This window comes from Lycium barbarum, chromosome 3 (assembly GCF_019175385.1).
Source record: "Lycium barbarum isolate Lr01 chromosome 3, ASM1917538v2, whole genome shotgun sequence".
Taxonomy (NCBI): Eukaryota; Viridiplantae; Streptophyta; class Magnoliopsida; order Solanales; family Solanaceae; genus Lycium; species Lycium barbarum.
Window position 1 is genome coordinate 2,427,467 of NC_083339.1, and position 12,565 is coordinate 2,440,031.

At 34.8% G+C, this 12,565-nt stretch overlaps 2 protein-coding genes across 2 annotated transcripts in view; both read right to left on the reverse strand.

Annotated features, from left to right (window-relative positions):
* Positions 1–7,924: 7,924 nt before the first annotated feature.
* LOC132633649 (disease resistance-like protein CSA1) lies at positions 7,925–11,069 on the reverse strand. The gene is made up of 3 exons (XM_060350179.1): positions 10,611–11,069; positions 9,109–10,026; positions 7,925–8,910 (listed from the first exon to the last, which is right to left on the reverse strand). Exons 1-3 carry the CDS (start codon positions 11,064–11,066, stop codon positions 8,194–8,196), a joined length of 2,091 nt encoding a protein of 696 aa, XP_060206162.1. The 5' UTR covers positions 11,067–11,069; the 3' UTR covers positions 7,925–8,193.
* Positions 11,070–11,086: 17 nt separating this feature from the next.
* Positions 11,087–12,565, reverse strand: part of LOC132634345 (disease resistance protein RPV1-like) — a 6,794-nt gene continuing 5,315 nt past the window's right edge. Inside the window, exons 2-3 of the mRNA XM_060350605.1 lie at positions 11,163–12,264; positions 11,087–11,116 (exon numbers count right to left, since the gene is read on the reverse strand). Coding sequence (XP_060206588.1) covers positions 11,087–11,116; positions 11,163–12,264 — 1,132 coding nt within the window. The remainder of the gene's footprint in view (positions 11,117–11,162; positions 12,265–12,565) is intronic.

Sequence of the window (12,565 nt, forward strand, 5' to 3'; positions counted from 1 at the left end):
AAAAGGAAAGAAGATAGATTACATCATATGCAGTCATTAAATTTATTCACAATATTTTTAATATTTTTGCTATAAAAGCCTCTAAACCATGAACACTTTTATTCATCAATCATTGAATATACTTTGTTTCCATAGAGAGAAAAAGAGATGATAGAAGTAATCAAGTAAGATAGCAAATGAGAATTGCCTTTGATCTGAGAAAAATACCTAAGGTGCTTTAATTGTTTGGTTTTCTTTCTTAACTTTGATTTATGAACTTACATTTGAGTGATTTTTTTTTCCTGATTTTCAATTCTTCTATATTTGGTTAGTCAAAATATTTTAAAAAGCATTTTGTCTAAAAATAAAATTCCTAAAAATATGAAAATGACTTTCCAGTGAGAATAAGGAAAACAAATTCTGTAAAGAAAAGAGATCCTTTCCAATTTTCTGGGTGACTCATTTAGTGACAAAAGTTATTCTTCGCTAATTTTTATTTTTTGTAGCACAGGGAGAAAGTCGATGACGCCGAACCATAAATCTATATTGTATCATCAGTTCATCAATATTGAATCAATGAATTACCAAGTTATGTTCCTTTCTTTGCTTTTAGAATCTTGTTACCCTAGATCTATTTAGAATATGTCAAAAAAGAACTGAAATGTTGATAAACTATCTATCGATAAGCGAGTCTATAGCTTAACTGAATTCAGGCCAAGTACTTCCAACTCAGCAGTTCATACTACAACAATGAGCTCCATACACGGTAGCCCCGATGGTGATGTCAACACATCGTCATCAACTTCAGGTTCAAGGGAAGGTAAAATGGACTTTGCTTATAGATCTTGTGAATATGATAATAGTTTTAGGGACTATTAAGGGCGACAATCGTTAGGCAATAAGGTAAAATTTAAAGGAGTTTTGTCAAGTTTGAGCAAGGAATCTGACGAACCAGTATTGTTGATTGCTCTTGCAAAGCTATGTGAATTGTTATCTTTTTCTCCTAATAGTTTAATGTTAAACATAATGGCAGATTTATTTTCTCTCGTTCTCGTAAGATTGGCCAAACATGAGATTAATCCTGATATAATGTTATTAGCTATCAGGACAATGGCTTATTCATGTGAAGTTCGTCCTCGTTCTTCGGTCTACCTTGTCAGTCATAATGTAGTTCCTGCCTTTGTCAAAGATTAATGGTCATTGAGTATTTGGATGTAGCTGCACAGGTATGCTGAAATGGTTTATCAATACTCTCTCAGTTTCAGCATACTTGTTCAGCCACATCCAAGTACTCAATGGCCATTAGTTTTTGACAAAAGGGCAGAAATTGCATCATGACCGAAAAGATAGGCCGAAGAACGAAAATGAACTTCACATAAACAGGTTATTGCCCTGATAGCTAATAGCATTATATCAGGATTACTCTCATGTCTGGCCAATTTTACAAGCAGCGGAGAAAATGAATATGTCATTATGTTTGACATTGAACTATTAGGAGAACAAGATAATAATTCATTTATCTCCGTAAAAGCAATCAACAATACTGATTCGTCATATTCCTTGTTCAAACTTGACGGAATTCTTTTGAATTTTCCCTGATTTCCCAGCGATTGCCGTCTGTAACAGTCCCTACAATTATTATCATATTCACAAGATCCATAAGCAGAATCCTTTTCACAACCTGAAGTTGATGATGATGTGTCTACATCACCATCGTGACTTTCGCGTATGGAACTCATTGTAGTATGAACCGCTGAGTTGAAAGTCTTTGGCCTGAATTCAGTTAAGCTACAGGCTCGCTTATCGACAGATAATTGATCAGCATTTTCAGTTATTTTCTGCCATATTCTAGATAGACCTAGGGTTATAAGATTCTAAAAGTCAAGAAAGGAACATGACTTGGTAACTCATTGATTCAATAGTGATGAACTAATGATACAATATGGATTTTTGGCTCGGCGTTAATAAATCAAAGTTAAGAAAAGAAAACCAAAAAATGAAAGCACCTTTAGTATTTTCTTCAGATCAAATGCAATTCTCATTTGCTATCTTACTTGATTACTTCTGTCATCTCTTCTCTCTATGAAAATAAAGTATATTCAATAATTGATGAATAAAAGTGTTCATGATTTTGGGATTTTTATAGCAAAAATAATGTCAATTATTATGACCAAATTTAATTGTCTACAAATGATGTAATTTTTTTTCTTTCGTTTTATCAACAATTCTTGTAATATTATTTTCCTGGAATTGATTCTTGCAAATCTAAAACGTATATAGGTAAGTTTATTAAACCCTCCTACGCCTTTTTTTATTAGGAAAAGAATTGTTACACTTTGCCTCTATGTAGTTTTCAAAATAGAAGGCAGCTTTCCGGAACCAAGCTTTTTATTTAGAGTTTAACTAATGATTTTAAATTATATACATTGTTAGTGTAACGAACTTTTATACTATCCGGTCATCTTTACCTATTGCTGTAGGTAAATTGACTTATTTTTAAGATCACAAATATCACATTTTAAAGAAGCTTACATGTAAATATCATTTGGTGACCTGATAGTGTAAGTACAAATCTTAAACTCTTAACTAATATCTACCGATGTCAGATAGCGTAAATAATTTTTATACAGCAAGACACTTTTACTTGTTATAGCAGGTAACTGCCTAATCTTTAAAGTTACAAATTTTATTTTTTATTTTATGGGGATTCATAAAATATCACACCTTAAATTTTAACTTGTATTTCTCTTGTTAAGGGGATTAAAAGTTTTATACGCATGTAAAATTTTATTTCCTGTATGATGGTATTCCATATAGTAAAACAATCACATATTTCTACGTCATAAACTACTTTCAAACGTTAGCTTTACTAGAAATCTCACACAACATGTTAGGCCGGAACGAATCTAACTTATAATTTATAGGTAAACATGAACTTACGTAATTTTTGTCTAGATTTTATGTAAGTATTAAGAAATTCGTAAATATTTGATTGTGATCAGAGTTATTATTGTATAATAATCTGATGTCACTATAAAAACTGATGAATTTCAAATCTTGAGTTCATCTATGATATCAGGTTCTTCTTTGTGATAAGCTAATTTATAATACCAACTATTTTAAGGCCTCACCTGTTTTAATCAAAATTATGACGACTGAATCTGAATCCACATATAAATATTAAAAAGTTATCTCTGGATTTGAGCACTAAATAATTAAGACTGTTTATTTTTTGTTGACATTTGAGGGTGCAAATTTTTTTCTTATTTCAAAATTAATGAACATGGTCAAACTAAGAAAAGATATATCAAAATTTGTTATTTTGGTATTTATTCGTATTATGTAGTGTATGAAAAGAGTAATTTGTCACTTCTATGGCTACCGAATATGCAAAATAAAATTTGGGAAAACTACATAAATGACAAAGTTTTGGGCTTAACTCAATCCACATAGCAAATGTTTCAATATTTACATTTAGTAGCAACTACCCAGCTGCCAAACGGTTGTATACATTTTTTTTCACTGTATTCGTTTTTTATTTTCGCTGTATTCATGGATACAACAATTTTTTTTCCTGTTTTTTCACTGTATTCATGAAAATGACTCTCAGTATTCATAAATTGGATTGTTGTATTCATAAATACAGCGAGTAAAAAATGAATACATAAAAACATATATACACCAAAAATTAACAAACACCATATTTTTCGGTATGTATACAACAAACACAGGCGTATACAACATAGATATACCAAAAAAAATTAACCAAAACATGTGAAAAACACTGTATACAACATATGTACACAAAAAAAATAACGAATACACTCAAATATTGTAGACAAAAAATAAAATTGATTGTATTCATTTGTATACAGGCGTAAATTCACTCTATTCATTTGTATACAAAAAGATTTCTTCGAAAAACGCAAAAAAATATTGTATATAGTGTATGTATACACAGATCTGAAAAAAGAACTTCCGAAAAATATGTATACAGCGTACGTATGTATACACAGATCTGGAAAAAAAATCCGATCAGATCTGTGTACACCTTCTTTTCTCTGTCATCATCACCGTCACCTTCAGATCTAAAAAATTCCGATTAGATCTGAAAAATTCGACAAGTTTCTAGGCACCGCCACACCACACCGCCTATCACCAACAGCAACAACGCCGCCGATCACCAACAACAACACCGCCACACCACACAGCAACACACCTAATCGCCTTCACCAAAACAGCAACACACCTCATCTGTCACCAAACCACTGCCGTCACCACCAACAACAACAACACCGCCGTCACTTGCCGGAGAAAAATGGAGAGGAAGACGAACTAGACGTTAGAGAGAGAGAGAGAGAGAGAGAGAGAGAGAGAGAGAGAGAGAGAGAGAGAGAGAGAGAGAGAGAGAAAGAGAAAGAGAGAGAGAGGAAGTAACGGTGGTGAAGAGGCACGGCATTTCGCCGGAACTCCAGCAGTCGGTGGTGGCTGGCGGCGGAGCAATAGGGGAGGAGGGAGAGAGATAGGATAGTTGGGTTGGAAGTGAATAATGTGATGAGTATTCTATTTTGTGTGTGTATATATATATATAGTTACTAAATGTCATTAATACACAAATGTTTGCTATGAGAAGTAATTAAGTTAAACTATAGCTACTAAATGTCAATACCCACTATATATTTGTTATGTCATGTAGTTATCCCATAAAATTTTCACTTGCGATGTCCCTTCCTCGCACTACATTAAGCACTGCTATCAAAATATGATGAATATTAATACTCCTCCCCTTCCAATTGATTCGACATAGTTTAAATCTGCACGAAAATTTAGAAATAAATTTAAAAAATTGAAATTTTGTGATCTTAAACATGCGATAATTGATCCTAAAAATTACAAGGACAAGAAAAATGTGGTTCCTACATAAAGTCTGATAATCGCCATAGATTTTTTTTTTTTTTGAAATATTTATTTATAGATCTTAATAAATATAATTTCATTGAGATTTATTTAATATCATCATTTGTTGATTTAGTTAAAAAGTCACGTGAGAGCCAGTATTTTTAATGAGAAAACGAGTTTCACTATTCAATCCGTTTTATTGGTAGCATACCATGCAATATTTAATAGATTGCACCAATTATACATCTATCTCAATTAAATATAACCACATCCATACTTTCATCATTAATGGCAAACGAGAAAAAAAAATCAATTATATTAGTTTCTAAAGCATTAAAACTAAAGCATTTTTAAGTTCAGGAGTTTAAAGTGCATGCTTATTAAAGGTAAACACTTATCCACATTAGGTATGTACTCCAGACTAATGAGTGTAATCACTTAATCATAGTTAAATTAAACGAAATATATTAGATCTCATTTTAATTTTTAACTGTTTAGGTTAATATTGCTAACACCGTATGTGAGTAAGTGTGTATCATCAATAAATTCCAGACCAAAAAACACCGTTGGACTTCCAAACGCTTTGATTTTACCATTTTGAGAACCACTAGAAATTTAATTAACTTTAAAACGGAGAGATAAGTGACAGAGGAGACTAAGAATTTATCAACTTCTTTTATTCCTTTAAACAAACCTTCATTCTACATTAATTGATTACAGAACTGAGAAAGTAAACATTGCTGCATGAACAAAAGAAATCACTAGCTTATCACCTCCTAACTAGAATTAATTAAATTTATCAAAGTCACTTTGGTTCGAATTTAAAAGGAAAGTGAGCAGGTAATAAAGGTGTGTTCGGCACCAAGGAAAATGTTTTCTTGAAAAATATTTTTCAGGAAAATAAGTGGGTTTGTTACTTATTTTCTTGTGTTCGGTACGTAAGAGAAAAATATTATCCTAAAAGCATTTGTATATAATCTAGATAAATACTATTGGGGTTGGGGTTGGGGTTGGGGTTGGGCGTGGGGGTAGGGGTGTGGGGTTATGGGGATGGGGATGTAGTGAGGTGTGTTGGAGGATGGGGAGAACATGTACAATCAATGTGGAATGCCATTGTGGAACTTGTTTTCCCTACTTCCACTAGGTAAATCATTTTCTTCATTTTTAGGGAACTTGTTTTCCAAAAATTTTGACCAACCGAACGTGGGAAAATTGAAAAATATTTTCAACAAATATTTCATCCATACCAAACTAGATGCAGTCGGAGTAAAGGATCATCAACAAGGGCGTTCTAGTGCGTTGTAGATTCTTATCCAAGATTTGTATCATTTTATGATGCCATGTGAATTGCTAGAAACATGTGAAGTGTGTGGCTAACCCAATAACGAAAGTTTCGTAAGGGGACTGGAGCAAGCTACCAGGAAATTTGCGCAGCGGAAGATCCTGAATTTGAGACCAGCTAAGACCCCTAAATGACTGCTTAGTGATGAAGGAGGTAGCGGTGCAGAGACAGCCAGGAGGTTTGCCTAGAAGCAACCACACCCAAATAGTAATTCCACAAACATATATCACAATCATTGAAAGTCAAGCTTCATTATTCCTCAATGTAGTCTCAGTTCATAGTTTACTACTTCTATTTCTTATAACTTAGTCGATATTCACAATTGATGTGACTCCGTAATAACATTTTTCTTTCGTATAGTATACAACTAGGTGACTTCGTAAACTCAAGATATAATTGAAAGAGCCATCAGTCACTTGATTAGATTAGAAATTCGTCGTTTTCCCTCTCAATTTTTCACTTTTTCGGTGACGAAATAGCTGATACGTAAGCTCATAAATTCACAAGTTCATTTCAACGTGGTACAAGATCCTTTAATTTTTTTTATCAAGGTCTAAATATACATTGTGAGATAACATGAAAATATAATATTTGACAAAATCAGCTACTCCTATTTCTCTTTTATGATACATTTCAGACTAAGACTATTTACTAACCTTCCTAGAACATTTAATAGGTTAACAACTAATTACATTAGTTACTAAACAAGATTACAACATTTACACATAGAGAAGTCATTGAGAGGGATGCATTAGAAGATGTTACTCGTAAAAGTTTATCAATTACATAACAAGTCTTCTTCCATAATATAACTAATCTTAATACATGTTAATCCCCTTAAAATTAAATTCGGTCGTTTTTGCGAATTCGATCCTAAGCTGCTTCAATGCTTCTCGAGTTAACACCGGAGGTCTACCAATTCATGTTGGATTAATATCCTCTATGGAGTAGTTCATCTAGATGACATATGATTGAGATTAATGTTTTCTTTCGGTCAAGTTTGGTTAAGTGTTTCTTGAGGTGTTGATGATTTATTAATGGCTAGAGATAATATCATCAGAGTCAAAATAGACTCCAAAGAAGTGATATATAGCAATGATCACATCCGGAAATAACAAATACTCATACTTAATCTCTGAATGCAGGTTCTTACTTGAACAGCTTGGACGGCCCTCTATAGGGTACATTCACGGAGGGAAGGAGCACAATGATGGATGCATGTGAAGACACTTTCTTTTATGATTCCCCACCCTCTTCCGCCTTAAAAACTTTTGTAGAAGACTTGCATAGTCCCTTTAACTATGCAAGAAGCACATTACTACTAGTAATAATATACAATATCTTTTAAATTAAAAGAGTACATCTAGACCTGAACCTGGAGGCTCGTTGAACTTGTTGATTCCCCATGCATGAAAACCCCGATCAGATCTAGAATGCCATTTAACAAAAAATCAACTATTCCGTGTATAAGGATTTGGACTCACAACAGTATAACCAAATTGTACGTGCGTTAGGTAGCTTGAATGAATGATCATTGTCTTTTCTTGCTTAGACTTCTTTTCTGCCTTGTTCCAAGATTAGATGCATAAAACAGAATTTTCAGGTAGGTTGAGTCTGTACTCTGACTTTATTCTATGCTGGTTGATGGTCTAACGCACAACAAACATAACATTCATATAAGTCAGAGAACTGTAACACTATGCCTAATGGGAAATGACACCCAAATAAGTGAGTGAGATATCAATATGCATCTCGTGTAAGTAGTGTTTTTACAGTGTTGATGAATAGAAGCTACAGAAAACTGCTTCAAGTTTGAGGGGGAGTAAGTACTTAAAATGGATACTCTACAGAGATGGTATAATGAAGTGTATGGATGAAGACATGGAACTTTTGGAAACCTTACACTCTCTCATTTTGACAATATAGTGAATGGTGAATCATACAAGTTTAGAAAACCTAGCTCCACATCAGCATCATGGCAATGGCCAAGTTTTATCATCCTCCACTCCAGAAAGAAGTCCATAGACATTCTGGCTAGTCGTAGCTGCATTGTGACGGGGGGCCATTTCCTCAGGAAAATCTTCAGAGTTATCACCGAACAAGAAGTCATACCAGCCCGTTGAATTCCACCCATAAGTGGAACAATTTTGTTGAATATCAAAGTCATGATGGCAGAGGAAGTAGGAGCCTAGAACCTGATATGCAGAGATATCCACCCCATTAATGAGATGGTGTGCAGGAGGAGATGCTTTACATCTCGAATTGTTCTCATTTTGCTTATACACAATGTGGATGCCAAATCCCTTCAACCGAGCACCAGAATATAGAGATATCGAAATGCTCATAGAGTCTCCTGTATCCAAGTGATCACCTATTTCCCAATGGGATAGCCATGTGATATCTTTACCATTATGCGGAAGACCTTGAATTGTTGGACTGTATGTCCATCTCAGATCCTTGGTCTTATTTGCCACTCTAACATGAAACTCATTCCAAAATTTATTTCTCCTTGTACAATAACATTTGCTGGCGTTTTCATAGATAACATATAAGTTCAAACCCTGAATGTCATGATTAGTCCGTGAAGGCACATCAAAGCTGATCGAGGACCCTGTAGATTTGTAGCTTAACCAGTCTGGAAGCTCACTTCCATGGACCGAAGTGCTGAATATACCAAATTCATAGAGCCCCTACACATTAATCACAAATTAACATCATTTGGAGACAAAAGGAGATTATGTTTTATCCAACCAAATCTTGGTACCATTTATATCTTGCTTCCCCTATTAATGTTATGGGAGCAAGAAACTCATATTTCTTAACCAAAACTTTTCCTAGTTGCTACATATAAACAGGGACTTGTAGGAGAGGGGCGTTAGGGAGCAAACCTGTATAGGACTTTCCCATCTTGTAAGAGTCAGGTTGTTGTAGAGATCCACCTTAGTGTCACTCAAGAACCCCAAGTTGGGAAACCCCAGAACACTGATTAAGTCAGCATCACATGAAGAAATGCATTTAAGCTGGAACATATCCTGAATCTCAATTAGTTTGTTGCAACATAATGCAAGAAAATCTAATGTTGTCAATAAGTTTGGCAAATATGGTAACCGCTCGAGTGACCTGCATTTCCAGATACTCAAGGTTGTCACACTGTTTGGGATCTCTGGAAGATAATTAAGTTCTTCACATCTTTCTAGCTCAAGTATCCGGAGATTGGTGAGCCCCTTGATGCTTTGTGGTAGGCTGCGAATTGGATTGTCACTTAAAAACAATTTCCGCAGCATGGAGAAATCACCAAGCTCCACTGGAATTAAATCACTAGATAGACCACATCCAGTGAGACTTAAAGTTACTAATGTCTGAGATACTGTAGTTAACAGGTTAACAACACCAGGAGCTTTTCTTGGGCTTGGGACTGAAGAGCACAGACCTAAACTCAGTGAATGCTTCTTAATTATGGAAGTGGAGGCTTGATTAGCAGCAGTTCCACCTGCATCAAGCTCTCTCAATGAATGCATCTTACCCAGCTCTAATGAAGACCATACAAGTTTTGAGCAACCATACAGAATCATCTTCTCGAGGGAATGAAGATTACTAATACATCCGGGAAGCTTCCTTAGACTTTCGCAGCCTCTTAGGTTCAAAATGAGGAGTCTTTGTAGTTCCCCAATCGATTTATCAATCTCAGTCAACCTTGTGCAGTACTTGAGAATTATCCTCTCAAGATTTGGAAGCTTTGAAAAGTCAGGGGTGCAGAAGAGACCTTTTGAATGACTGAGATTCAGAATCTTTAACGCACTCAGAAGCTGTAAGAGGAAAACAAATAAAAATCATCATCTGACTGATCTATCAATCTTTAAACAATCAACCAGAGAAAGAAATTAGAGAAAAAGGAAAAAAGGTTCAGATTGGTGTTGTATCTTTGAGGTGATAGTGCCTAAATAATTATAATAGCTTGTTACTCGAAGGAACTACAAACTCTTCAAAATTTAATATCATAAAAACAAGGAGATATTAAATAAAGGACTTGTGCAAGGAATAAGCTTTCAAGGCAGAGGGAATATACATAGATGTAGTCTGTAATATTCTGATCAAAGTGATGACTCGTTTCCATTATTATCTCCTAAAATCAGAAATGTCCATAAATTTAAACTGATAGCTAATATTCCGCAGACTTGGACGTCACTTCGGAAACCAGATGTTCAGACTTCAGTCAGATATGTTCTGCATAACTAGTAGGCGGGATTATGAATACAATATAACTTTTACTTGTTGAATATATATATATGCCTGCTAAATAAGGTGCGCTACGGAGTTTGTGTTTTTATATTTTATTATTCGCTAAATATATTTTTCTTCTAGAAAATAAAAGCTTAATAGCGAAGGCTACCTTGTTTCCTTCAAAAATATGATGCAACCTACTGTAGCGCATTTCTAGGGCCACCACTTTCTCCATAGGTAAGCCGTCAGGTAAACATTTATATGGAAATTTGTGCCAACACAACCACCTCAACGACCTTGGGAACTCCTTGTAATTTCCTTTAACTGCTATATTATCAAGTTGCAGCAGTCTTAATTTGCGCATCCCGGAAAATGCATCAGCATTGATGCTGTCCACCTTTTTTGATTTTCCACGTGATTCTATTGAGGAAGAGTTTTTATTAGAACCATAAAGGAGAACTTTACGTGGCTGTGGTTGCCTTGATGGATCATTTTGGCGTGACAGCCTTATTTTCCTCATTATGTAGGCACATTCCTGCAAATACTCATTTGTTGTCCGATGATGGAATATTCTGGGTGGCTTATCTTTGTCTGCACAAGGCCTAAGGTTCAGGCCTTGAATCATATCCGAACCCTGACAAAAAGTTACTGATTTGTGAAAGAAAGAACATAAGACTAGATTTGGAAAAGTAAATGTAACAGCAAAAATAATGGATCTTACAGTTTTTTCTTTCAGAACTTTAAATGAGTCCTTGTAATGCCACAATCTACTCCGTCTTTCAGGATGCTTGGGTGATTTTTGGCGTATAATTTCTCGTCCCATATCTCTAACTAATGGATGCATCATCAGTTTTCCGTATTCATCAATGTTTAACAAGAATCTATCTTGGAGATTCTGAATACCAACCATTGAATAATATCCACATGCATCAAGGATAGTGACAACGTGGTCTACATTCTTTCCAAGAAAGAAGCAGGCAATCTCAAGGAATAGGCTTTTGTCATGATCATCTTGTATAAAGTCAAAACTTATTTGCAGTTTCTTGGATACTTGACTATTAGGAATTGCCTCTAGTTTCATCAGGATACTTTCCCATACATCCAGTTTTTTACCAGAGAGAGAAGAACCCAAAACTTGTAAAGCTAGGGGAGATCCAATACAGTGTTCTATAATCCTTCTCAAGAACTTGGTGTAATCCTCAACTGGATTGGCTTGTCCGAATGCATGCCAACTAAATAGTTCAAGTGATTCATCTTTGTTCAGTTTCTGAACTCGATCAATCAATTCAATTTCACAAGCCCTCAGTAACTCTATGTGCCTAGTTGTCACAATAATTTTACTACCTGGGTAAAAGCAATCTCGCATTCCACCGATACAAGCTAATTGGTGCACTTCATCAACATCATCCAGCACAACCAGAACTCTTTTACCATAAACAGCATTTTTGATCTCATCGATTCCTTCTTCAACACTCTGAATGTCAATCTTCCTTCCATCAAGAATATCAGAAAGAAATTGTTTCTGCAGATAGATTAGTCCATCGGTAGAATCGGAAAAATCTCTAACATTGAGGAGGAAGCTGCTTCCATCAAAATTTTCAAAGTTCAAATTAAATGCATATTTGGCGATTGTTGTCTTCCCTATACCACCCATACCACAAATGCCCCAAATACCAACATCATCTGCTTTATGTTGCAACCACAAGCAAAGATCTTCAACCCGAAAATGTATACCAATTAGGTAAGGAGCAACACTTAGGATTGAACGGCTTACTTTATTTTCGGTAACCTTCACAAGTTTCTCTATAAATCTCAACTCAGTCCTACAATAAAGATAAAAGTGGAACAAACAAAAAGAGAAATGTTGGTTAGCTGGATAATATCAAGTTAAAAGTCGTAGGTATTCGTATTACGCTTGATAAACAGAGAAGCTATGCCTGATATTCTATACTTCCTTCTGAAACATAAACAAGGACATCTATTGATTTGACTACTCTAACAGTGAGTATTTGCTCAAGCTTAATTTACTATAACCATTTTCAATGAAGTTAGTAATGTTTTCTGGAAGGCTATGTGGGAAGTTGATCATCATACACACTGTAAGACGACCTTTCCCTTGCGTTA

What these genes read in the sequence shown, in the direction of transcription:
- LOC132633649 (XM_060350179.1), bottom strand. Translation starts at nt 11,066, where the DNA reads ATGATTCAAGGCCTGAACCTTAGGCCTTGTGCAGACAAAGATAAGCCA. An exon ending in ATATTTTTGAAGGAAACAAG is followed by an intron (nt 10,027 to 10,610) that starts GTAGCCTTCGCT and finishes TTCCTCTTACAG; the next exon opens with CTTCTGAGTGCGTTAAAGAT. An exon ending in GATGGGAAAGTCCTATACAG is followed by an intron (nt 8,911 to 9,108) that starts GTTTGCTCCCTA and finishes ATTAATGTGTAG; the next exon opens with GGGCTCTATGAATTTGGTAT.